This window comes from Macrobrachium rosenbergii, chromosome 1 (assembly GCF_040412425.1).
Source record: "Macrobrachium rosenbergii isolate ZJJX-2024 chromosome 1, ASM4041242v1, whole genome shotgun sequence".
Classification (NCBI taxonomy): Eukaryota; Metazoa; Arthropoda; class Malacostraca; order Decapoda; family Palaemonidae; genus Macrobrachium; species Macrobrachium rosenbergii.
In genome coordinates, this window is record NC_089741.1 from 41,540,779 (window position 1) to 41,567,858 (window position 27,080).

The 27,080-nt window shown below is 35.6% G+C and overlaps 1 protein-coding gene across 5 annotated transcripts; it reads right to left on the reverse strand.

Moving 5' to 3' along the window:
- Positions 1 to 1,318: 1,318 nt before the first annotated feature.
- On the reverse strand, positions 1,319 to 21,781 carry LOC136856457 (uncharacterized). 5 transcript variants are annotated; one of them, XM_067134357.1, is made up of 9 exons: positions 21,641 to 21,781; positions 17,254 to 18,579; positions 14,229 to 14,395; positions 13,350 to 13,520; positions 12,099 to 12,237; positions 10,921 to 11,059; positions 10,168 to 10,287; positions 7,737 to 7,866; positions 1,319 to 4,060 (listed from the first exon to the last, which is right to left on the reverse strand). In XM_067134357.1, the coding sequence occupies exons 1-9, from the start codon at positions 21,675 to 21,677 to the stop codon at positions 3,830 to 3,832; spliced, it is 2,460 nt and encodes an 819-aa protein (XP_066990458.1). In that variant the 5' UTR covers positions 21,678 to 21,781; the 3' UTR covers positions 1,319 to 3,829. The 5 variants fall into 5 exon arrangements, with proteins under 5 accessions (XP_066990458.1, XP_066990745.1, XP_066990657.1 ...); XM_067134644.1 differs by lacking the exon at positions 21,641 to 21,781 and adding an exon at positions 21,409 to 21,576; XM_067134556.1 differs by lacking the exon at positions 21,641 to 21,781 and adding an exon at positions 21,205 to 21,547.
- Positions 21,782 to 27,080: the final 5,299 nt, after the last annotated feature.

Genomic DNA, 27,080 nt, shown 5'->3' on the forward strand with positions numbered 1-27,080 from the left:
TAGTTTAAATATAGTGCTCCCATGAGAAGCAAAAATCACATATAAACTTCATTCTAGTGCCAAGAAAAATGACTGGTATAAAAAGAAAAATCACTATTCAACCACTGTAACAAGGCAAAAGAAAAATGCGAGAAAACTATTTAAAATTTTCCCAACAACCTCTACTGGTAATGCAAGAGCTTATTGACGGCATTGCATATATTTATTGTTTTCATGTATTGGCTTCTATTTTACATCAGTCCCTTAATATTAGCAACTGGTACTTGTGTACAATCTTTCTTCACCTTTTTAGCTGTTTTCTGATTACTGAATTAATACGTTAACTCAGGTAAGAGCAAAAATTTTTGCGCAGACACAATTCTCACAAATATATCAGTAAAAATTACAGCAGCAGACAATGTGAAAATTACAAATTACTTGAATTTTCAAACAAAATTTAAAGCGAAACAGGAATGTGTATTACATATTTTCAGTATTGTCTTTCTGTGTATTAGCTTTACGATGTGCACAGTAGTTTTAACAAATTCATACATTTTTCGGTTCTACATTCAGTATACTGTAGCTCCTTTGTGTGCGCACATTACCCTTCATATTTCAATTGCAACTTTTTAATTTTGCATTTGCATTACATTTTTCTATCTTTTGGTTGCAAGCACAGACAGAGTACTTGGAGCACTCTACATGTACTTCAGGCCTTTCTGTTGGCAGTTGTGATGGTGGACACGTAAACATTTCCACTATGAAAAGCTTGGCTACAATCATTTTCCAGGTTTTTGCTTTAATCACATTTACTTCCTAAGTACAATGTACTTCAACAGAAAACACATTATTGTAAGTTCAAAACAGGACTCCAATATTGCCCTAAAAAATTCCTGTGTTAATATTTCTGGTCTGAACAGTCTTATAAGATGAACCTTAAAAATATTACAGCATGTTTTAATGAGTAGCTGGCCAATTCCGAGAACAGAATACATGACCTTAAACTACTTTCTCTACAACTTTGTGCAGTAATGTGGATAATTTTTAAAAATTTTGTTATACCCATAAACAACTGCTCATGGCTATCCACAAACAATGATTGTAAAAACTCTGCAAGGCACAAAAGCGTATTCTTTCCATTTTTTACAAATTTATTGAAAATTTCACAAAACTTAGTACTTTCTCATTTTGCAGTTTATAAGTACCTTTACACAGACATGTATTTCAATATATTTTTTGACTGAAACCTTATACACATATGGTTGTTTGTGTACACATGGTACCTGCAAACCTGACAGAAGTAATAAACTTTTGGGGGAAAAATAAAAGAAATTTCAAATATCTTTGATCCAATTTTTTCACTCACTGACACACAACAGATTTTTTTAAAGGCAATTTTTGGCCTTACAGTATACTTAACTAGCCTGGAAGGTGGGCTAGCCAAAACTGGGTTGTGAAAGCAGGCACAGTGATCATCATGCTCAACATGACTTTCTGATATCAGTCTAGTATAAAGGGGTAAAGAAGTTTACACGAGTATAATCTCACAAAATGTCCGACATATACAAAATCATCACGATGAAATAATAGAAAAAAACAAACCAACTAAACTAAATGTTATATAATTATGTAGTAATCAACTATCGCTATTCACAGAAATACATATATACATCTCGATCTCAAACCATCAAACGAAAAACTTAGTTATAATTGACAACCAGTTAAAAAAATGCTCTAGTATCCTATTTCTTATAAACAATTACTACTACTGGGAAAAGCATGTCGACAAAAACATAGCTATGGCTCAATAATTATTGTACTATAATGTAACAAAGACAAGTGAAATGTATCAATAAAAATGAAACTCAAGTGGTTTGGTTTACATGAAAAAAAGTCGGAATGACATACAAAACGGGAGAAAAATTAATTAAACCGTATAACTAACCTCCTCAAGTACAAAGGAATAAATATAGATATGAACCTGTTCTTCAAGAATCTTTGGTAAATAGACAAACATTCTCTCTAATAATCAAACATTCAGTTGGAAATAAACGTGTAAGCCTAACAATATGCTCATAATATTCATCTTTAAGTTTTACCAATATAAAATGACTTCAGTTCATCTTTTTTTTAAACTCTATTTCTCTCTTAACTGAATTATTATACACCGGACTCTTTTGGTTACAGCAAGTAAATGTGAAATTCCACACCTGAACACTTGTTGCACAAATATGAGTTACTGTTCTAAATAAAAACAGAACTGCTTAGACAAAATACGAAAGAAAAACTTCTACTTTCACACACACAATCTTTCAACTGCCTTTGATAACGTACTGATAATGTCTGCTTTTCAAGCAAAATGAATTTAATGTAACAATGCTATTCATAGCACTCTTAATATAACCCAACAAATATATCCTCTCGTAAATTTTCTTCAACTTAATACAAGCGACAGAATCTCTTCACCAAAACCACTTTACATAACTTGTCAGGAATGTTGGATAACCACTCTGCCTTGACAGGTAAACTGTGTAACAGTAAACTCGTTTCACTAAGCAATCAGAAGCAGGGTGCATAAAATGAATGTACTGTACGTAAGAATCCTTTTCTCAAAAACCATCTATGTTAAGAGCTACTATAACAAACCTTTCCCACATTAATGTATCAAAAATACAACTTGACACTTTCCTACCTTAGTAAATAAGGAGAAATTACTGCATATACATTGTTCATAACTAAACCCACTTACAGGAATCTTGTGCAGTTACTTCCTAATATATAATAGGAACATTAATCCCCTCTACACACTGCAATAGTTTTGACAGTGCTGGCTGTTACTGTACATGAAATCAAAAGTAGACAACTTGTATTTCTTAACTCTGAAGAATATTTCTTATGTACAAATGTATAAACCTAGATATGATCAAATAAATTCTTTCCAAATGTCAACCACCACCATTTCCATGTATTTCCTCTTTGTATTCTATACTTTTTTCCTTTGTTCATTAGGCAATGTATCATAATTATCAAAGTACAAAATTATATAAAAAAGGCCCACATTGTACTATTTATATTTGGCTATTATCAAACCCATACCTACTTAGTTACAATTTCCAGTGTTATCATTTGTGATGGTTTGCAGTGACAAATCTCACCAACTACTGAGTTATGGAAGTAAAGTTTAGTATTTCAGGACTTTAATTTTCTTTACTTCTCTGACCTCTAAAGACAAACCAAAAATCTCTCAGACAAAATTCTCCAGGTCTTTCCTTTTCTGAGCATTAGAACATTACTTTTCCATAAACAGAAGGGGAACTGTGACATACTGCTGAGAAAACAATGATACATTATATTCATTTGCCACAAAAGAGACAATTTATAGATATATGATACTAAGGAACCTCACCTGTGCTATAAACACACTTTAAACACACTTTATAAGTCTAATACAACTCTGATCTGACATGGTAAAATGCATATATTTTTAGTATACAATATTATGTTTATTATATGTTAAATGCTTTTCATCATACCTTTATTTCTAATACACCCGAGGTTAAGCATTAGGTACGAGTTAGTTCTAAACGAAAACTGTACATGGAACATACGAGAAATTGATATACCACACAAGTACGATTCAATCACTGTACATACCTCTTAAACAGCTTCAAAGAAAGTCTCTTCTTTGTCAGGCTAACGATATCACCGATATCACTTATATTACAAAAAAGTGGATCTATTCTTACCACCTATTGCATTCCTGAAATAAATGATCACAATACATACATAATAGAATATATGCAACTAGCCATAAAATTCACAAGATTAGCTGTCCTAAAAAAAACTTTCATTACAATAACTTCTTTACTTTACGATTGAGATGGGATACAGTTTTGTCAAGTTGCGATAAGGAGTCCAGAGCAGTCTGGTAGACGGCATCTTTTTCCTCTGCACCGTACACATAGAGACAGTCATCCCGATGATCAAGCTGGGCATTAATTCTTTTGTCTAGAATCATCTGGGAAAGACGTCTCTCCACCTCCTCCCTTGGAAGACCAATCTTTTCAGCAACATATGTGATCTGAAAATTATTTCCATTGAAAGATAAAAAGAAATTCACCTACAATTGATTTTGCAAATAAGACATAAAGGTTATTTGCCAGTTGACCTCACATACCCAATGTACAAATATCAAGATTTAATAATTTATAAACCTAAGTATATATAAATTATTTCATTAACATCTGGGAAGAGCTCCCCCTCACATAATTTTACTGCAAAACTTAGAATTTTCTAAGTACATTAATATCAAACAGTTATTACTCAGCTCACATCCAGGTCTTGTGGACTTGGGATAGATGCCCTAACCATGTAGTCCAGCTAGCTAACCCCAAAAAATCACAATCATCAGTAATTTCTCTTTTCTAGCATAAACACTCTGATCCCTTGTTTGATTCATAAAGTTCAACTCTGCAAAAACTAAGTCACAACTTAACTACTGGGAAATGAGAGAGATGACAAAATCCACCAATCAATGTAACCTAAAAAAGCAAGGGTCTACATTCACAGTGGGTAACCAGCCACAAAATGAAGGAACTTAATTCAACACTCAGATGACCACAAGGGCTACTGCCTTCTGGTGGTATCTGCTGAAACATCTTCAGGATGCTAAAATTACAGTTCCATTCACTGCTCTGCTACAAATTTCTACTTGTGACTTGGCAGTCTGGTACAATTAAGTAACAGTTATTCAGATTAAGTGAATGTCATCACCATCAATGGTTTTATGTCAGCTTTTCCCTTTATGGAATTAGACGTGAAATCAGTGAGCTCTACTTGCTTCTGTCTCATTCACTTTCCCACAAGGATTCATGTCTGGTCTAGGTCTTCATCTATGGCATGTAGTGTCAACATCCTGGCTGCATTCTTCCATGTTATCTTTGTGTGCTTCCAGGCTTTGTGCATCTTTGATCTTGCGCAAAGTTACTACAATTTACTATTACAGGGAAAAAAGAAACACCCACTGTGCATGCTAAGAGCCTCCTCATTCCACTCTCCTAGAAGACTAAGGAGAATAGGTGATGGGCAGGGAATACATTAACATTCTTATCATTAACGGATTTGTTTTGAAAAACATTTTTGTGAAGTAAAATGTATTTTGTTCATTGCAGCCCCATTAATTCAAGCTGCCTGCATCACTATTCTCAAGCACAAAGACAAAGCTAATTTTCCCTACCAATCATAATAATGAGGAGCAAAGCCTAATATAAGAAGTCAGTCCTCATTAGCTTAAGAGTGCAGGGGCAGAAAGTTGAGGGTTTGGAAGTGCTGGTGTACTTGCATTTGTTGCAAGTAAAAGCAATGGTTTGTACCCAGCAGACTTATAAAGCTCAAGCTATGTTTCACCAGTGATAGATCTCGATTCATAGACTTTAGGCATACGTGCCAAGCACTGGGGCAACTAAGGCGATTCAGCGCTGAAACAGAAACTGACCATGAAAAAGTTTGAAAGGTGTAACAGGAGGAAAATCTCACAGTTGCACTATGAATCAATTGTGAAAGAAAGAGAATATGAACAGAGGTACAATAAAAGGAATGGAAGAAGTTGCAGCTAGGGGCCGAAGGGACGCTGCAAAGAACTTTATGCCTACATTGCACTGCATGAGGTGCACTGACGGCACTAACCCCCTATGGGGGATAGATCTTGATGCAGTACCAATGATGAAGGGGAATTCCCTCCCACATGGCTCTTGACTCCCACTAAAAAAAATTCAGATTCTTCCTGACTACAAAAGAAAAAAGAAATCCACATTCTTACAAGTTATGTCTTCAAGATAAAATGGAGAGAATGCTGAGTGGCATCTCCTAGTGCCTGCTCAAAGGATGGCACCTTCATCTTCAACTGGAAGAGACCTATATTTGATGCCTCAGAAGCAATGCTCTCTGTCTTTTACTTTTCATCAGTTTCTTTTAGTCTCTTCACCTGGCTTTCCCAACTAGCTACCATTTGGCTGTATACAATGTTCACTACTTCTTCAATCCCCTCACTTCATGTTTTATCAGACCACTGGCCAATCCCTGGGGCTCAAGGATTCTCATTTTATGTGGTGACTCTGTGGAATCCGTAGGAAATTAATTTTTATCACCAGAAATAAAGCTAACTACTTCGAAAGGTGGAAGCTCTACCAAAAGCTTATCTTGACTCTGGGAGTGGTAGAGGGAACTCAAAACACTGTTGCTGGTGACAACTTGACATCATTTTCATGGTACAGTAATACCTCAAACTTACGTGAGGTTAGGTTCCAGACCCACTCACACATGGCGAAGATTCGTGTAAGATTTGATGCAGTCACTAAAAATGCTAATAAATGCTTATTTTTAGAGTTTAAAGACTAAATATGACCATAATCATGCTCCCAAAGTATTAAGCTAACTTTTAAATGAAATTAAAGTTAGTGTAATTTCTTTTAAAGATTAGCTTAATACATTACCCTTAAAAAAAGAAACAAATGGATGATGGAAAAACACAGCACAGTATCGTAATGGGTATTGTGTTTGCCATACTAGTGCATTTACAGTAGGTATGTACATATACTAACGTTACCCTTGATTTATGGGATGCCATTTTTTTTTCACTCACAGAGTAAAAGATGTTTTCTTTGCATCACTAGGTAAACTTCATAAGTTATAGTCATAACGAAGGTACACAATTCAATAAAATAAAGAAAACATGTACACAATGTTTGTAAGTAAAATTCAATCAATTCAAAATTATGAAAGACATAGAGAAATAATAATTTGTAAAAATATGTGTGAGCAATAACTATGAACGAGAGAGAGAGAGAGAAATACATATGCACATTAATAAGATTGGACCGTAACACAATTTTCCATACCGATTTTAAACTTAAAAGCATGAAAACTTATAAAATACTTCAAATATTAAACAAACACTTTCTGCAGGGGTATCACATCTTTGAAAAGTGTAGTACCTCTGCGAATGGGTATCACATCTTGTAAAAGCACACTAACTGTTCGTGCTGTAATTACATGTAATACAGATTCCACCAGCATTTTCTCCTAGGTTAACAAAGTAATTTTCACAGAACAACACTAATCAACTCTTAGTTCTGTCTTTATATGTTTCAAACGCTAAAACAACTCTTGGAAAAATCGTGTAAGCCAATTAGTTAGGTTCCAATGAAAAGTTCGCGTGACTGTGAATTTGTGCAACTCGAATCGTGTAAGATCGAGGCATTACTGTACCCATGAAAGCTAGAGCTACCTCATTTCTCAACACACTTAGGAAATTTACTTTTCTGGAAAATCAGAGCATCTTTACCATGGGTTCATGCATTCATATTCTTTTACTATACGAACAGTTCTTTGGGGATAAAATATGGGAAAAGCACATCACATAATTAAACACCGGCATACTCTAAACAAACAGCAATGCAGCATAAACTAACCTGGACATTAAGTGGTTATTTAACATTTTCACATTCTGTATTTTGATAAGACAGCAAGCCACTAGACAATAGTGCAATAAATCATTAAAAAACTGACAAAAATAGCCATCCCTTCAAATAACCAACAAATATGATCTAAAGAGCATTATAGTATACAAAATATACAGTATAACCAGCATTACAGAATACAAAATAAACAGTATAACCATTCAATAAAAGTAATACACTTGTTATTGAGAGATATATCTACACATTATCCTCAGTAATAACTGTAATACAGGTTCTCACCTGCAGTCGCTCATAAGGCAAGACTATGTTGAGAAGATTCTTCTCCATCATTGATGTGTACAGATCATCCAGTACACTTGCTACAACAATGTCCCCTTCTAAATGATCCTTGTACTGGGCTCGAGTCTTCCTGGAAAATTATAAACAACATATTTTCATTGCAAGTATCAGAATATAAAAACAAGATTTTAACTATTTTCACAAATGTACTCTATTCATTACTTCCTGTATTACGATTCCTTTACAACAGAAAACTGGAATTACCAATAAATGAATTAATGCTTTTCAGCACATTTTGACTGTAAGATACATGACATCACTACTACTAAAATATTCCACTGGCTTGGTAAAACATATACAAGCTTATAGTTCACTCCCAGAATATTAGGAACAATTACCATACATGCCAGCGTATAAGGTGACTCAGCGTATAAGATGACCACCCATTTTTCATGTAAAAATGTAGGTTTAGAGCATGTTCGCCGTATAAGACGACCCCCAATTTATTAAATTAAATAACACTACCAGTTGATGTAAGTCAGTTTGTACATATATATAAAATCAATAATTATTGGAATGATTGTACCGAAAATGTGTGAAATCAGTATCTTCAAGATTTTAAAATGGTTGAGCAAGCTCACCATTAACAAAAAAATATTTTTGTATTCCCTTAAGAAAAAATATAAACATCATGACAAATGCTCAACGCCTATAACATCACTATCAGCGGAGTAATACCCATTTGAAGTAGATCTGCATGAATGCATTCCTTTAGAACTAGAAAGAACCCCGATATTAAGGATGACTGGGGAACTACCAATATCACAAAACCCTTCAGTTTGATTATAAAATACTAACAAGGAAATGTTGGCCTTTAGTGACAACAAGGATCACAAGCCAAGCACAACTGGGAATTACGAACACAGCTACGTTTCTTAAACAAGAAAGTTATACTAATCCGATTTACCTTTTCAGTAACTTCAAATCATCTGTTAATGTTAAAAGGGCATTATATACTAAGTATCAATAACAAAATTTTCTGATATTGCCTTGTAACAATGGTGTCACTACTGATTCACTCGAATTACCCGTGGTTTTTACCGTTATTACAGTTGTTTTGTTTAGAGTGTCGATAGCTGAGACAGTAGTTAACTGTTAATAAAACTATTGCCACTTCAAGGGTTAGCCTATCATTAAAAATCTTGGCAGAATTTAACCTCGTATGAAACGACTCCCGTTTTAAGGTCAAAGGTAGCCTTATACACGTATACAGTAGGTACTTCAACAAAGATCTAGAAAGACTGATAAGTGACTGCAGTCCAAGATGTGAAGCTGAATTTTGGTAACATTATAACTTTTCCTTTAGGTAGAATCCTACTAAGATCACTTTTTTTAAATCGGCTAATCTTCATCACAGTTCCTTTACACAATTTACTGCACATTGGTAATAATGTCCTGAATGATTTCAAGCATCCAAAAATACTTGGCTTTACCTTTGACACTAAGCTTGATTTTTCAAAGTGCCAGTGCTTACAAAAAAGTACTACAAATCTTTGCAGGACTTCTATACCTGCAGAGATTATAGCTTAATGGCACAAGACTTGGATCATCTTCTCTAATAGCATTGGAATGCTTTCCTTCTAAAACTCCGGAAGATTTGAAGACATCTTTCTTCTAGACAAGACTGGTAATGACATTTCAGACCACTGCCAGATTTCCTATTGGACCATCTTTCAAAAAATGTAATTCAAAAGGGAAGTTTAATCATCACTCTTAGTACCCATGCCTAAGTTTGTGCATGCTACTCATTTTGTTGCCAAAATCCCCCTTCTCTTGAGGTGCCACCAAATTGCACAGGCCATCAGAGAAATAGACTCCCTGGCACATATTATGCATGTTGAGACTTAAATTTTGTATTCTATTTGATATTTTTCTCCTTTGGACAATTGAAATGTGACTCTGCTGCTTGGGTAAGCTACTGAAATAATGAATATATATATTGCCATACAGTCGTTTCAAAGGAATACTTTCCTATAATCTAATGTACATAAAAAAAACTCAAGAGTATCAGCATTAAATTAAAGCTGCAAATTTCTTTCCTAGCACAGTGTACTAAAGATATTGAAGGCAACCAAGGATAATACATGACAGTTTCTCAATAACTCCTTGTACCAACATCCTTAGTAAATTTTCATTATCTTAAAAGAAGAAACACTGCCTATCATCTTTAAACAGGAAAGGATCATGAGTGAAGCACTTTTGGTTATCTCTAAAAAAAATCCAGATTAAAACAGCCATTTCACAATTATTAATTAGGTACTGTACCATTATTTCATGAAATATTAATGCTAAAAAAGAAGCATAAAAATGTCCAGTTGTATCTAATCAATTTGCACCAAAACAAAGTACATTAAAATAAAATCAAACTCACTTAAAATCTGCAAGTGATGATTTATTGGCAGCACTGGTAATGGCAAGCATAGCTTCCACTCCTTCATCAATATCTTGAACATGACTCTGGCTCCTCACTGCCTTTTCTCCTTCCTCAGACCTAAAATAAGTCATCAAAAGGACCTTGAAATATACTACAAGTTAGAAATCTAATTTCTCCTCAAAATCAAGGTATATCGAACATCTTTCATATCAATCGTTACTAAATTTCTTGAAAATGCCACTCAAATGATTTTTACAGATTCGCGATTAGTTATTTTCAACAAAAAATGGAGGAGAAAATGGCCAGGAACTACTTGGCACTTTGCACATCTGTCTAATGTCTGCATGATTCAAACAATTATTTTTGATAGTAACTAGCTTCCATTAATCTATCATCCTACAGATGGCATTTACAAACAACTGTAGTTAGAGAGCTATAAATACAATCAACCTACTTCCACTGAATCAATCCATTATACTACAACAAACGTAAAATAATCCTTCATTTTCAAATGACTGTCATAATCACAATCTTCTTTCTGTTTTAACAGTAAACCCAAGATGACAAATTTCTCATTACGTATATAGGAAAAGGTTCCATGATTTCTTTCCCGTATTTTGCTCCATATAATTCTCAAACTCAGTTAGCAAGATTTAATCTTATAAGAACGTCAAATATGTTACAGATCTGATTTATTACTAAAAACATAATGTAATGGCTATACTGTATGTATTTGGTAAACAGTCTTACCGATTAACCATGACCTTGGTAAGAAGCATATACTTAAGTGCTTGTGATCTTTGTCTACGTGATGTGAAACCCGTCGCGGCTTCTTTGAAGTAGGAAAAAGCAGTTTCCATGTCTTTTCCTTCAGCCACTTGCATAATACCTGCAAAATTAAATACTATGTAAATAAAGTGATACTGTATAAGCTTAATGAAAACACCACAAAATATAAACAGTTTCATTTTTCTAAAAACTAGAAGGAACAATGTTATGAATGAATAGTACAGTATTTTCATTACTATTAGTTGATTGATTATATAATGCCACTAGACGTAAAATAAAAAGGAATGTATTCATAAATACATATACAGTGATGCATCTGCAACATGAATGCAGATGTAGTGTGCAAGCATGCAGGGCTTATTAAAGATATATTACAGCAATATTGTTATTTACTTGTTATGGCCTACGAAAATTTATGAAATCCTTACACTCTGCAACATGTTGCAAGCTACTTGAGCTTAGGGAACAGTACATCATTTGTTGATACCTTGTGTAATTATGTAATGCATTACCCTTACAGCACTAAGTTTACTCATTACCAATTACAATAATAACATTTGTTTAGGGATACTAAATTCATCAAAACTGAACAAAATGGTAGATACAAGAGAGAGAGATTTTTATATTTGTTCATAGGCTTCACAACTCATGTATGACAAATGAACGGAGAAAATTTACAACCAAATTCAGTAAGTGCATACTAAAAACTGTTACAATCATCAAAACTTACAAATAAAATGCACATAGAAGAGAAAGGAATGAATGCAGATTTTCACAATTGCTACACCTCTAGGGTACTGTTATTTATTTTTATTTATAAATGATTTGTTTAACCAGACCTCTGAAGCACTGTACACTACCTTCCTGAGGTGTTTGGCGTGCTTCCTATTTGTTTTACATGATTACGTTTAATATACACTAGTGAATACTATGCTGACAGACTCTACTCAAAAATTTCATGTGATTCCTAAGAATTCTGCCACATAAATATAATCTGACTGAATAGATAAGTTTCTGATTTAATGGTAAACTCTTAATGCGACGACTCAACTAAAAAACAGTAAACTCCTGACCGGTTGTAATACATTTTGAAGGATGAACTATGAAAATGTTTCCCTAAGAGCATAAATTCACTTTACCTGATTGTAAGTCAAGCTCTCCCTGCATGTCTGGAGGAGTGTAGATTTTCAGAGCCTCAGTTTTTGCCGTTGTTATGTTTGCTCGAGCTTTAGATATGTTGCCCATTGCATGGTAAACTTGACTTAAACACAAACAAGCCTGAAATGTACATTTTATTTTATATGATGACCAAATACATCAGTTGGCGTTCAATATACAAACTTGAATGAAGATACTACTAACCACACAAAATAATCACAATTCTGAACAGTCCAAACATCAATACTCTATAATACTGTTCTCCGATTCATGAAGTTTATTATAAACCATAGGTGTAATGTGACCAATGAATTAAAAATTCATAACTCTCAAACAATTTGTTCTTATGGAAGAAAATTAATATATTATAACTGTTCAAAAACTTTACCACTATCACAATGGCTTCAACTGAAAATACTCCAGATTCTAACATACTTTCTCAAATGGATTTGTGTGCAAGACTTGTCATTCCTTGTTGGCTGAAATTTGGGTAGCAGCACAAAATACTTTTAAAGATCTATGCCATACTATATTCTCCATAAATGACAATCAGATTGTTAGTGGCCACTGAAGAAACATGTGTTGAATAGATCTGTCCAAGACTCTGACAAGAAAACTGAAGGACTGTTTGTTTTGAATTAAATCCTCAGCAAATAATATTGTATGATCTATCTTTGATGAGACACTAACTGCATCTTTTGGGTTCCACATACACACTGAGCCTTACTCTATTTAATGTCCGAAGATCTTACCTTACAATATCCATACTTACATACGAAGAGGTAGCAATTAACATATTTACATGTCTAGCAGAGAAGAGACATTCAGTCAATATCTTATAAATTAGCACATATGGAATTAATGAGGTCTAGACCACTATGCATGTGGTGAAGCAACAATTTCATTAACTTGGTAACTGAACAACAATGTTATTGCCACTGGTTAATGTAATTTAGACTAGCAAGTCATTTTTATTTAAAATATAAAAACTGGCAAATTAATAATAACTATATCATATACATTTCACAGAAAATACAATGCAGTAATTTTTTCATACACCTTAAAATCTAACTGCAAGTTGGTACAAAGACATTCACAGAAATTTAGCTATGACCAGATCTGAAACCCCCCCAAAAAAGTATAACCAGATTCTCCAAACCTTTAAAAACATCCACCACACGAGCATGTTCTCCATTCACTCAATATACACAAGAATACAAAACTTTTATTACCTTGACTGTTTTCTCTTTGTCCTGCAATTTTTTCGTTTCAGAATACAAGGCATTTGCAATGGTTTCCGCCTTCTTGTAGTGCTTGGTGGCATAATACAACGACATCAATGTAAGCTCGAGTTCATGCCTCAGGTTTACGCTTTTCCTTTCTCGTGCCCATTCAACGGCTTTCTATAAAATAATACAACGTGCAAAAATATTAACGAACAAGACTACATTAATATCTTTTCTAATATGACTTAAGTAAAGCAAAGAACATGTGTTGGGTTATATTTCGTGTAGTATTCATATCACTGACTCAACTTCCAAGCTTTTTCCTTAAATACAGTACAGACACTACCCCACTTACTAACATTCACGTTACGAACATTCAGATACGAACAAATGTGATCATAAATTAAAATTGTGTTCAGAGCGCTCCCCTTTGCCATCCATAAGTTTAAATTTTGTTCCGTGAGCCTATTCTGCTTAGTTACAATTAATAAAGCACTGTACTGTATAAAATACAGTAATGTATGTATAGAGTACAGTACTACTGTATTGCGTTTTGGGATGAAAAAATGCAGAGTACCATATTGACTTTACATCATTCTGTACTTAAATAGGCATGAAGACCAACTTACGAACAATTCAAGATACGAACGGCCATTTGGAATGTAACTCATTCATATGTAGGGTAATGTCTGTATTGATTTCCATTTTGTACAAGGACTGTAACTCAAGTGCATTTGTACTACAGGCTGTACTTTTTTTTTCTTGCCATCTTGAGTTTAGTATGAAGCAAAGAATAACTGCTTTCATCAACAATTATGTAATTAAACTATGGAAGTTATACAAGAAGCTAGATACATCAAAACAACTCGATCAGAACAGTCTTACCTCACAGAGTGTATGTTTACTCTGCTTAGTTGTTTCTAAGCTGCAATAATGAGTCAACAGCTGTCTGAGGAACTTATTAAATCGAGGTGCATTCATGGTCTTTACAGTGGTTGTCCCATTCAATAGCTGTTCTACCAAGGTTTCAACAATTTCATTGACTGATGAATCTGCAAGAGGAAAAGAGTAATTGACATATTTCTAAAATAAACTAAGAACGAACTACAGAAAATATCCATATACTCATAATAGGATTATGGAACATTTCATCGTGCAACCTCAATTTATTACACAGTACAGCCTATGTATACTGTGAGTATTTACATAAACTATTATCTACAGTCGCAATAACCACATATTTACATCAATTGCAATCCCATAAAGTTCACAAAGTTCTCAAGAATATGAATGTCCTGCATATAATCATTCCAAACCATATCTCAATAACTTAGTAGTGCTGTCAATTCAGATCTAAGCATCTGAGTATTCTTCACAAACATATTAATTCAGAACCACAGAGAGAGAGAGAGAGAGAGAGAGAGAATCTAGTAAATTCGTCTTAACTTGATCTCTTCCCTCCAAATTCACTATACCCCAAAAAGCCACAACCAAGGAACTGCCAGTAGAAGACTGATTCACAAGACTTTAGCCTGAAGAACTTGGAAGGTCACTCCAGAAATAGAACCATCCTCTATGACACTGGATCTGTTTACATCTAATATACTGTTCCAAAGAATACAAGTAAGCTTTCCTCAAGTGACCAAAGCAAAAGAATGATTTCAATCATTCTGAATTTGAAAAGTCTTTGCATTGATATAATTATCCAAATGTCTCACTAACCATAATACTTGAGAGTGGCCATAGGCAACAGGAATCACCAACTTTACAAGAACCCATGAAGCAAGATGGTGAACAAATATGAAAGGTCACGCTGGTACCCCTAAATCTCTCCCAACAATGTCATACAATTTACATTATCTTAACACTTGCAAGTGTGCAACTGGTAGATGGGAAAATAGCCTCTAGAAACTGCAACCATATTGCACAGCTCCCACAATCTGACCAGTTTTCTTCCCAAAGCAAGGGGAACAGAGAGTTTACTGTCAATTCTGGCCCCTTGATCTTTCTGACCTTGACTCTGTGAGACTTTGGTATGTCATTAAGAACTTCCTGCTCCACCATACTGGCAAAAAGGACTAACTGTAAAAAGTGAGCAGTCAACATTTGCACCCCTTATCTTCTGGAGCTCCTGGTTTGCAAGTTTCAGCATCTCTCTAGGATGGAACTGGTAATCTTCCCAGAAAAACATCAGAAGGAACCAGAGTATCCATCTTTGTCAAAATAAGTAAAGCTTCACAAGTTCCCTGTCAACCATTTAACGAATCTTAGCGAATGAATGGGTAATTCTTAAAGAACGTCACTGGAAATATCCATCAAAACTCATCGGCAAGTTACCCACATCCAAATAAATTTCAGTGTTACCAAAAAAGTTTGTGTAGCCCTGATATAAATACAGATATCACAGAACAGAAGATTCTAAATGATGCCTTTACTCAGGCAGCAATGTAACCACAGCCTTTACCAATACCATACCTACAAAAGACTGATTAAATATGAGAAAAGACTGATGACCATGCCCTGAGGGTATCCTGCTCAGAGACTGCCTACACATACTCAATAAAAGGCCACTGTCTAGTCTCAACTGCCATAATCTGGCTATAAGCCATAGCTTTAGTTTTTTAACTGGTCTGCAGAAACCTTTTGCCTGTCTGTCTCCCTAAATGAAAACAAATATCATTCCAATGTCTTTGTCCATATAATAACAATCATTCTGCCCCCTTTGTTTCTGTAAGTTTGTGTTTCTAAAATCAATGCAAATTGTTTGGCCATTTAGTGTTAATCTTGGCAGTCTCTTCCTCCAAGAGAAGCTGTAAGACCAGTAAAAACTCCAATAAGCCAGGATCACCAGACAACTTAACAATTCACTGTCAAATCATTCATGAATTTACAACATCCATTAACTAATCACTAAGTTGTATAATCATCTACCTTCTCAAGAAGAGCATACTCCTTACCCATTAAAGATACACATAAAGTAACCCTAAATTTCACAGCTGTTGGAGCATAATCCACATTATCAAAAGTGACATCAGCAATAAACCTGGAGAATACAGTTGTTGGCTTCTTGTCCAACCATCTCCTTTCCTGTGATGAAGAACAGGAAAAAGAACACCAGCAATCTCCTTCCATTTTATATCAAGGTTGGTCTAAACTGGCTTCCTATCATAAAGTAGAATGAACGCCAGAGCCACAGTGACGCACAGTTCTAAATAGGTTGAGTGACCAACTAAATGAAGCAGGAACAAACTCTTGATTATTTGACAAAACTAGTCTAGTCTAGTCTAGCTTCGAGAAATTAAAAAATACAGGTATATGTGTTCGAGTGCATCTCTGACCTCTACAAACTTGACACAATTTCAGGTAACAAACCTACCATACCCATTCATGTTAACTCTCAAACATGTTCTTTGAACTAATTTTCACAGTTACACATTGCTTTGGGAATTTTTAATAACATAGAGAATAATCATGGACCAGAATCATTAACAATTAGCTCCATAAAAAAACTTAGCTAAAAATGCAAGCTACTACAAAATGGTGAGGATATACCTTAATTCTCATAATGAATAAAAACCAAGTGAAACATTATAAATGCAGTTACAGTACACTGATTCATAAGCATGAAAACCATAAAGTGAAAGAAAAGTCATAAAGGAGACTCAACATGGGTCATCAGTGGAGGCATGCTCTGTTGAATTATTGCTTTATGCATACTTCCACATGTACTGTATTAATAATCACATTGTCTTGGATGAACTTAAACTTATTAAACCTTACTGTACCCATCCTCCGTTCTAAAATAATACAATACTAACTATACTGAGGACAAGAGCAATTCAATTCTTAAAAATAATGTTATAAAACTTAAGACTGCATGCAAGAAAGTTAAAAACATTTCCTATCTTACCTCTTACTGCAGGTGGTATACTGCAAACAATTTCATTTTTCTGTTCATCATTAAGACTTAATGTCTCCATAAAGGTATCTGCAACACTTAAATTATCTTTATCCACTTCAATTGGCACAATAGTAACAGATTCTTTAATGTTAGGCTTATCATTATTTGTACTTCCCTGAGATGGCATTTTGTCCAAAACTACAGATTTACTACCTTCTACAACAGGTACTTTTTCAGTTCTAATCTTTTTCAGATGTGTAATTTTACCTTCTGGGGTTTCATAAGTTGAGCTTTCACTGTCAGAAAGTCTCCTTTTCATTGCACTGTCATTATGACTAGAACCCTCATTAGAATTGCATAATTTAGTTTTATCCTGAACCTCAATGTTATCATCACCATCAACTTCTGAAACTTTGCCTTTGCTTCGAGCTCCTGAATCTTTCTTTGCACGTCTCTGTTTCCCCTTTTCATTTCTGTTCCTTGACCTAACCTCATTCTGTGCATTTTCTTCCACCTCTGCTGATGAATTTAGACACAAATGGTCTTGCTCACCTTCAGCTTCTTTAACCACTTCCAATTTTTCCTCAGAACTGATGTGAACTTTGTCCCCATTTATGTCACTTTTCACATGATCAACTGGGCTGTCAGAGTGACCATCAACAGATGGTTTATCATCTGCACCTTCCGTTCCACCATCTAAATCTCCAGGAGGGGGTGTTTCTGAAGTGGGCCCTCGGCCTCTTGTTCTACGACCACTTCGTCCATTAGCAGGAGCCACATCATTTGCTACAGCACCTCTCCTCCTCTTAACTGCCCGTTTTGGTGACAAAGGTGGTGAAGCACCATTGGTTTTTGTGGCAGGAGCAGTTGGAGGACTGTACGACTTGGGCCTCTTCCTTCCTCCCCTTGATGATGTTGCTGAGGCAGTGGTGTTTTCAGATATTCCACTCGCTTCAGAGCTATTACTTCCTCTTCTGGTGCGTCGTGTTGTTGGAGTAGAGGTAGAGGTTCCACTGGTATTCCCTATACTACTTGCGCTAGAATCTGTGCTACCCCTACGGCTCCTGCGGCCCCTGCCTCTCGGTGAAAGGTTGACCAGAAGAGGTGGAGTTCTTGAGCTTCGAGTTGAACTTCTACTCCTAGGACTTGACCTTTGTGGCGACTCTGGGGTGGACGTACCCCTTCGCGTTTTTCTTGGAGGTGACTCTGGAGTAGTTCCTGGACTTGCCTTGGACTGGCGTGGTCTCCTACGCCCTTTCTGAGGAGTCTCTGGTGATGTCGCTGCAGCACTTGCAGTATCTTGTTTTCTTGGCATTTTCAGTTCAGATTCTTCTTCTGAAAAGACAGAAAATTTTAATTACAAAATGACACTGACAAGTTGACCAAATGTAAGGGGAACCACTTTAATATGTCATAGCTACTAATGTCTTTGAAACAGATAAGGCTTTTTCATAATGTAAAGTAATAGAGCCAGGAGAACTAGGATTTAATTTGTCATGTATTATCTAACAAGAAACTTCATTCTTAACAAAATTATAAATAATTTAGTTGAATAAAAAATTAATATTCCTATTTTTGAATTAACCAACGACCATGATTTTTGCTCAATATTGCCTTGGTTAATACACCCTAACCTAACTTTCCCTTCAACTGCTCTTACCTAGATCACTGTGCCGTGACCTGGCCTGGAGGAGTTTCATACCCCCCTACCCTCCCAGCTCTATAAGGATTTTCATTTACTTTAGCCATTTCTGATATAACTAATAACACCAATCTGCAGTCAGCCACCATTTGCGCAAGTCAGCAACCGAGAGCCTAAGAGAGAATCAGGCAGATGACATAGCCTAACTATTTATCCAGGATAAATGACAAAATCTTTGTCCTGTGCCCTATGCTGGTCAGGAAGGTTCTGTCCAAAAACCCCTTTAACCTAGTTTTGTAAAATTATATCAAACAGGAAACTGGGTAAACTTATGGTGTGGTGTTTCAAGATGACTAAATATGGTAGATAACATACAAAATAATTTTGTATGTTATCTACCAAAAGCAAATGCAGTTTTTCCCTAGCTTATTAAGCACTTCATACTAAACTACACTTACCCTAGCCTAGTACCGGACTTGTCGGTAAAATTTTTCTTTAAACTATTATTGCACTTGGAATTAAACATATCACTTGCCTATGTATTAATGTGGGCTTTGAACATTTCTAATATTTGTTTCATTAGCAAATGAACTAACCAACACCTAACCTAACCTAATCTTGGGTACCAGGTCTTTACTTTAGGTAAATGCATGAAATTAGTTTGAAAACATTACAAAAGCTCACCAAACTATGAATGAGATGTATCACTGGGACTATGGGCCTTTTAATTCACTTCTTTTATGTTTTCCTACTGTGATCCTCAAATTGTAGGATATAGGCCTAAAGGTGGGTTACACTATCAAGGTGGGATACACTATCTCGAAAAAATACTCATTAGCTAATGAAACAAATGTCAGAAACATTCAAATTAATTTACATATTATTACATATGAAAATGGTAAAACTACAGGGTAACTCTGCACGGACTGTTACCTTGGAAATTGATTTTTCCTATACTTTTAGTGTTGTTTATTATCAGTCAATTATTACTAACCCCATATCTACTGGGAACCCTTTGGGAACGCAGGGTTTTGGGTTGGGGAAATTGTTGGGAGAAAGACTGGACTGCCATGTTGTTATGGAATGGTTCCATGCATGCTCAAGTCATTAGAGCGCCATATGTTCAAGAAGGGATTGGCTAAGGAAAACTTATTATAAAAGGAACTATAATACCCTCACGTACCCTAACCTAACCCAATCTAGCAGTTTGTGTTACTTAGCTTGGGGGCAGAGCCCCCGGATACCCCCGTGAAGGAAACTCCACTTTTTACCAAAAGCTACCCTATAACACTACACATGCGCAATAGCATTCCAGGATGGCCAGCGTACAAAAACATGTCAATTCTGATGTTAAGTACAGGTTAATTACCACAGACCAACAAAAAATAACAGTAGACCTAAGCAGTAGCTCCGCATTGGGTATTACTTTGGAAATTTATTTTTCCTATAATATTTTGGTTGCTTAAAAAATATTTACCATTGTTTTTTATCAGTCAACTGTAATTAACCTATAATTAACCTCAAAAGTTGTATGCTGGCCATCCTGGAATGCTATCGTGCATGCACAGTGTTATAGGGGAGCTTTTGGTAAGAAATGGAGTTTCCTTCATGGGGGGGAGGGGGGCAGAGATTGTGGTCTATGTACCACAGCCTTCCTAGGTTAGGTTAGGATAGGGTATGTTAGGTCAGTATAATTCCTTTTACAATAGGTCTCCTTAATCAGTCCCTTCTTAAACATGTGGAACCCTATTGACTTGTGCATGCACGGAACCATTTCATAACAACAACATGGCGGTCCGGTCTTTCACCCTGTTTCCCCCACTCAAAACCCCGCATTCCCAAAGGGTCCCCAACCATGTTCGGTAGATATGAGGTTAATAATAATTGGTTAACAATAAACACCACCACATCCTTCATCAGCAGCACTGCAGGTACAGGAAAAATCAATTTCCAAAGTAATAGTCCTTTTGGAGCTTTTACTTAAATATACCAAAATAAAAGTAAATTGTTAATAAGCAACCAAAATACTATAAGAAAAGGCAATTTCCAAGGTAATACCCGATGCGGAGCAACCCCACAGTTCTACAAATATTTCCTAGATGAAAATGCAATAACGGTTTAGAGTCAAATAATACTGACTTGTCAACCACGGCCTACCTGCGCCACAGGCCTACTGTTCACCCACAGCAGCTTACGCTGGCTGCGAGTGTGGCATTGCCTCTAGGCTAGGCTAACCCACTCCAAAGCACACCAAATCCAAAGCCAAAAGCCTATACCTAGGCTTCCCCTTAATTACGAACTACTTCAAGGAGCCTTACGAGAGGCTGTTCTTCTAGCTTACGCGAGGCTGTTCTTCTAGCTTACGCGAGGCTGTCTAATCACCCGAGCAGAGGCCTATCTAAGATCAGGTACAAACTACCGGCAACAAAGTTATTGGCCCGGGACAATATGGGCGGATATTAACACCAATTACAATTCCGCCCTCAAAACAACCACGGATTAAATAACAAGCAGTCGCCAACTAATTAATCTCGACGAGAACGAGCAAATAAGAGCTTTCGAAGTCGTCGCAAAGTGGCATAAGAAACTCGCCCATGGGCCCCAAAAACCTCTCTTCTGACGTCGAAAAAACGTCGTTCTGGGACCACTTGACCCGGAGACGGACCCGAATTCGAAACAAACGGCTCGAAAATGCACGGGAAAATCCGGGGATTCGTCTGCGAGAGGAATTTGACGGGTGTAATCGATACGTACTTGAGTTTTTCTTATTTTTTCTGGTGCGGGATGTCATAGTAAAGTCACTCTCTCAAAATGTCAACAACGACAACAACGGTAGCATCGTCGACGAAAATCGTGGGCTTCTGGAAAATTAGTATTACATGTTCTTAGCTTTTGCTACAGTTTAGGCGGTGATGTATCTCTAATTCTTCATTTTTGCTCTAACTGTAAATTATGCTTACTTAATTTATTAATATTTAACCTAAAAACGTAATCTTCGCAAAGTACTCTTCCTCTGTTGCGGTTCAAGTGCTCCCATGTTTTGGGAATTCCTTTGCCGTGTTCCTCCTTGTAATGCTACGGGTTCTGTTAAAGAAATTATCAGAAATGTGTACTTTATATTCTCTGCTGTAATGTACGCTTATAGCTTAGGTTAATAACTTGCGACCAATAACAACAAAAAATACTAGAGGGACGAATTAAGATGCCGTATGATTGGCACAAGCTAATCCCCGACAATCAGATTATTTACAGTAATAATTTCAGATATATGCTACTAGAATTCTTTTTGATACCTACCAAAAAATCAGAAGTTCATTGCTTGAAAAAAGATTTTTTGAAGAGGTACACACCATGAATTTATTTGTGGTCTTAAGTACCTAAAAATTAACTATTACATAAACATTATATGTATTATTATTACATAAACATATAATATATATTACATAATACACTATAGTATATATATATATATATATATATATATATATATATATATATATATATATATATATAATGTGTGCGTGTGCCGTTAGGATGGCATCAACCCTACTGATGTATCTTTAAAAGTAAGGTATTAATTTTCTTGATTAAAACAATAAAAGAAATTGGCCCAAGTTCCTTTACGTCACGATTATTTCTTCCTATTTTACCACAGCAAACGGCCACTGTCTATTTTACATATTAAGGTAAATACATTACCTATTCACCTTAAAAGATTTATTAATTATATATCAGTCTTTTAAGGTAAATATGTGGAATACAACCACGAGAGGAAAAACCTGGCAGTAAAGTTTCTACACCGATAGAGAGTTCGATTGTCGATCGATCAGATGTTATACGGAAAGTTTAATCAAAATGGCAATAAAATGAACGTTAGAATCCCCATCAGCATCAGACTACAGTATGAAAGGATGAAAGGAAGAAGAGGGAAATGATGCAATACTTAAAATATGGCACCATGGCGTCTGTACCCCGCCTACAATACATGGGAGGATCCCTTACACATCTGTTAATATTAATGTCTTGCCATTACCTGCAACGACCCGTTAATCTTTGAGGGGGTGACTGTCTAATATTTACTCACGAGTTCTACATTTCTAGTTTATAAGGGATGTTTTTGTGTTCCATTTGTTCTATAAATGTGCCTTTTTTACATTTCCCTATGTTGTTCTTGTCACGTAGCCTGTTAATTACTGTTTTTAGAGTACCTCAGTCTGAATGTAGCCTACTAAGGAGGGGGATTATTATGGTACTACTGAAAATACGCACAAATTCATAGACCAACGCTTATAGTCCATTACCTTCAGGCTACTACAGATTAAAAAATGAGAGAGAGAGAGAGAGAGAGAGAGAGAGAGAGAGAGGGCACAAGTGGATACAAAGAAAAATATTTGTGGAAGAAAAACTGGTAAGAATTGCAACTCGTCCATACTATGTTCGTTGGCCATGATTAACCAATATTGGTTTTTGTCGATGATTGTGTAAGATTTAATTCATTTTCACACAGCAGAAATATGGGATATTAGTAAACAGCAAAGTTTGTCGTTCAAGAGATACCAACCGCCACAGCTGAATTCAACGAAAACTGGAAGAATCTACAAAGGAAGTCTTCCCGATAACTTTAATCTCCACACTTAAACATTTCAGAATTTTAATTTAATTGCAGTGTACGTTCATCTTGGATCATCGTTTTCTTACGACTTCGTAGGTTTAAAATCAATCAGGATATTCTCCCTCTCTCTCTCTCTTGTTATAAAATATTTTTCTTGGTTAGAAACATAAAAGTAGCATTACTTTTGCAGCATTCTGAAATTCTCGAAATCAAATCAAAATACCGCCTTTTTCTAGCCCAGCTTCATGAAGACTGAGAAACAAGGGAGGAAGGTGCAGATTACCCGCGAAGGAAGTGATAACTTAAAAAAAATAGCTGCTATAAGGTTGAGAAGAACAGGAGCAGGTAGAGAATCCCAAAGCTTGGCAGTAGAAGGAAAGAAATAGCCACTGCACCATGTAATCCAGAATCTGATTTCCACTATAAATATGGGAAGAGGTAACTGATAGGTTTTACGAGCCGACCCGAGAGGAAGAGGAATTCCAGTTGCGTTAATGGTTATCTATTCTTAGGCGATGACAAAATCGCCTTTCATGAAGAGGTAAGCTAAGCATTTCTTTAGTTATATGTTCATAGCATTCTCAAATAAACAGTATTCTCCTCTGTTATCATACTACTTCACCACAGGACCAATAAACCCGATATTAATACGAATTTCGTGCGAGAGAAATAGCGTTAGCATACGTGAGAGTTAATCATGAACAATTACTCAGCATTCAACTATCTGTATAGTTGAGGGTCTGGTGTGAAGCGTTCTCTGCTCTGGTAAGTTTATAAAGTCCCCGTATAATAAGCCTAGAACGGCTTACTTATACATTAATATTGTTAAAACTATACGTCCGAGAATAAACTGAATAAGATCCTAATTCCAAGATCAGGAAATTAACTTTTAAAAAGTTATATAAAACAAGATAGGCAATTTAAAGGGGGGAGGGAGGAGGCAAGGAGGATTTACTACCACGGGGGAGCATATAAAACGAGTCGCTAGGGTACACTTTCTTCTTACAGCTACGAAAAATGCTTTGCAAACTTATGTCAAGACTTTACAAGCAATAGGTAACTATCACAGCACAGGTACATATTATTTATCTCTTAATATTTCTTTATTTTTTTCCACGCCTGACAGATCTGCAGCGTCAAAGTACAAAACCGGAGTTATTAAACATGTACTATAAATTTCAACTATTCTCGGTACTTGCAGTTGACCTTCAGCATAATTCAATTGTTTTGAAAAAATGGTTTCATAATGTCCGCTTGGTTTCCTTCCTTACCAGTAGATTTTTTGTTTAAATTTCACCTTGTAAAGTAAGACAGTTGGGTTTTGCCCTTATCTGAATATATTTTTGCCTTTGTTTTTTTAATGAGCAATATATTAGACAATATCGATTTTTATTTGCATAAATTTGAAAATTAATCAAATGTAGGTAACAACGATGTCTGAGAACTGGATTGGTCTCGTTTTACTACGGTACATGGACTGTAAAAAAAACATTACAGAAAGACTTGAATCTTTAGTACGCATTATAAATGAGATAAATTTACTACCATCGAAAGCGTGCATTCAAAATTAGAGTAACTGATGCATAATTAGGCCTACCAATACTATATGTAATTGAAATATGTCACATTCTTCTTTTCTTTCCTCTTTTTATTGCATAAAATTCCCAAATGATGATCTGCCCACAGGCAGAGATACTGTTGATATTCACGAGAAACCATTTCTGCACCAAATCCAACATGCTATCCACTCTTTTCATCCCAGCAGTCAGTCCTTCTCTCTCTCTCTCTAACTCCTATTTCACAAGTTCTAACGTAAATGACCGTATCTTTCGTGGCGCCAGTTTAACATGAAATCAACTAGTCTCATTTTCTTCCCAGGTAGCAGCATCCGCCCCACCCCCTCCCCAGTGACGGCGTCCAATCTCCCCTACCCACCCCATTCCACGGTTACGCTTGTAAGTTGTACATGCAGTATGTACAATCTTCCCGCCTCTGCTTTTCCTAACTTACGACTTCCTTCAAGAGGCATGTCTATTGCTTCCTTTCAGGATGCGCTCCAGTGTTCTTCCTTCTTTTTTCTTGCTTTCTTCTGGCCTGGGTTAGAAACATACGATAACTTGTCCGTTTCTTTGGATTTTTCTCTCAAAAGAAAAGTTCTATTTGCAACCAGTATAATGAATTTTCACCTTTTCTTTGATCTTCGGATAAACAATACAGGACTGGTGGAATTCGAAGTTTGAACATATATAATAATCACTAATACAATAAAATAATTAGTCCAAGTATATGATATGATTTATTATATAAATATATATATATATATATATATATATATATATATATATATATATATATATATATATATATATAATGAAATTCCTCAACTGTCAGAGTTTCTTTCCGTAATATCTTTTATTATTAACTTTAAAATTTTCAAGGCCTTATAAATTTGAGTATTTTGTCTTCAAATTCGTCTTCCATGCTTCGTTTAGTTTGCCTGCGTTCGTATTTAAAACAAGTTCTGAAATATTCCAGGTTACTCTGTTACGCTGCATATGACCTAATTTTTATTATAATGTTCTAAGAACGTACACGCACGTATTTCTGAGAGAACACGAGAAGCAAGACCACTGTACAAAAAATAAAGGTGAGATGAAAGTGGTAATGATCATAATTATGTGATGCATGAAAGTCATCCAAGTTATTGAAGCGTATATACAATTTCTAAGCCAACGCTCGAATGTTATCTGCTACAAAGATTCATTTCAGATCGGTCCTCGTTGTTTCGGCCGCAAGTCACTTTAGGCCGTAACATCCAAAACAATGTAAGACGTTATGTTTATGGTATTTACCATTATCATTCCATGTTTTACGTACATCCCCAAGGGGCTGGTACTAAACACGGCGCCCATTTTGCACGTAAACGTGCTTACGGCCGAAACGACCCGAATGCTTTCATATGTACCTCTCGGGTTCAGCGATAGTATCACGAGTTCCTCTTTGTATTTAATATTTCCACCTCTTTAGTAGGAATCACAACAAATGTTCTATCCCACTGATCTAGAAGGACCCGCCTGTCTTTATTGCTTTATGTTCGTATTTATCCTCATAATTATCTTCTCATGGTTACAATCTCAAAATTAAGTCTATTTCGGTGAAAACTGTCACAGAGTTTCAATCTATCAATTGATTTATTTTAGAAAATCGATATTATTTCGGCGATAGCCTTCTAGGTTTTATGCCTCCATTATGTAGACTATTTCCAAAACCCGAGTCAATCCAGCTACCTGGCTAACATGCCTGTGCCATCCTTCCACTAAAAGTTCTCCACCTAAAAGAGTTGTCTATGTAATAGTCTCTTGATTTAATATAATTTCATTTACTATAAACAAAATTAGATTTTGTTTTTTATTGATTATATTTATTTACAACTCCGGTAAACGAAATTTGTTTTCTGTTCTTCTTTAAACCTTCTTTAAATATACTGCCACAGATATTTACCGCATTTTGTTTATGTTTTAAAATTCATTCCTATGAGGCTGGTAGTAAGCACAGCGCCTATGGGAGAGGTCGTGGTGGTAA

Excerpts from the sequence above, each read along its gene's own strand:
- LOC136856457 (XM_067134357.1), bottom strand. The coding sequence starts at position 21,677 with ATGACATCCCGCACCAGAAAAAATAAGAAAAACTCAA. Across the intron at positions 13,521-14,228 it reads GTAAACATACACTCTGTGAG|AAAGCCGTTGAATGGGCACG; the intron begins GTAAGACTGTTC and ends ATTATTTTATAG. Across the intron at positions 10,288-10,920 it reads ACCAAGGTCATGGTTAATCG|GTCTGAGGAAGGAGAAAAGG; the intron begins GTAAGACTGTTT and ends GACTTATTTTAG.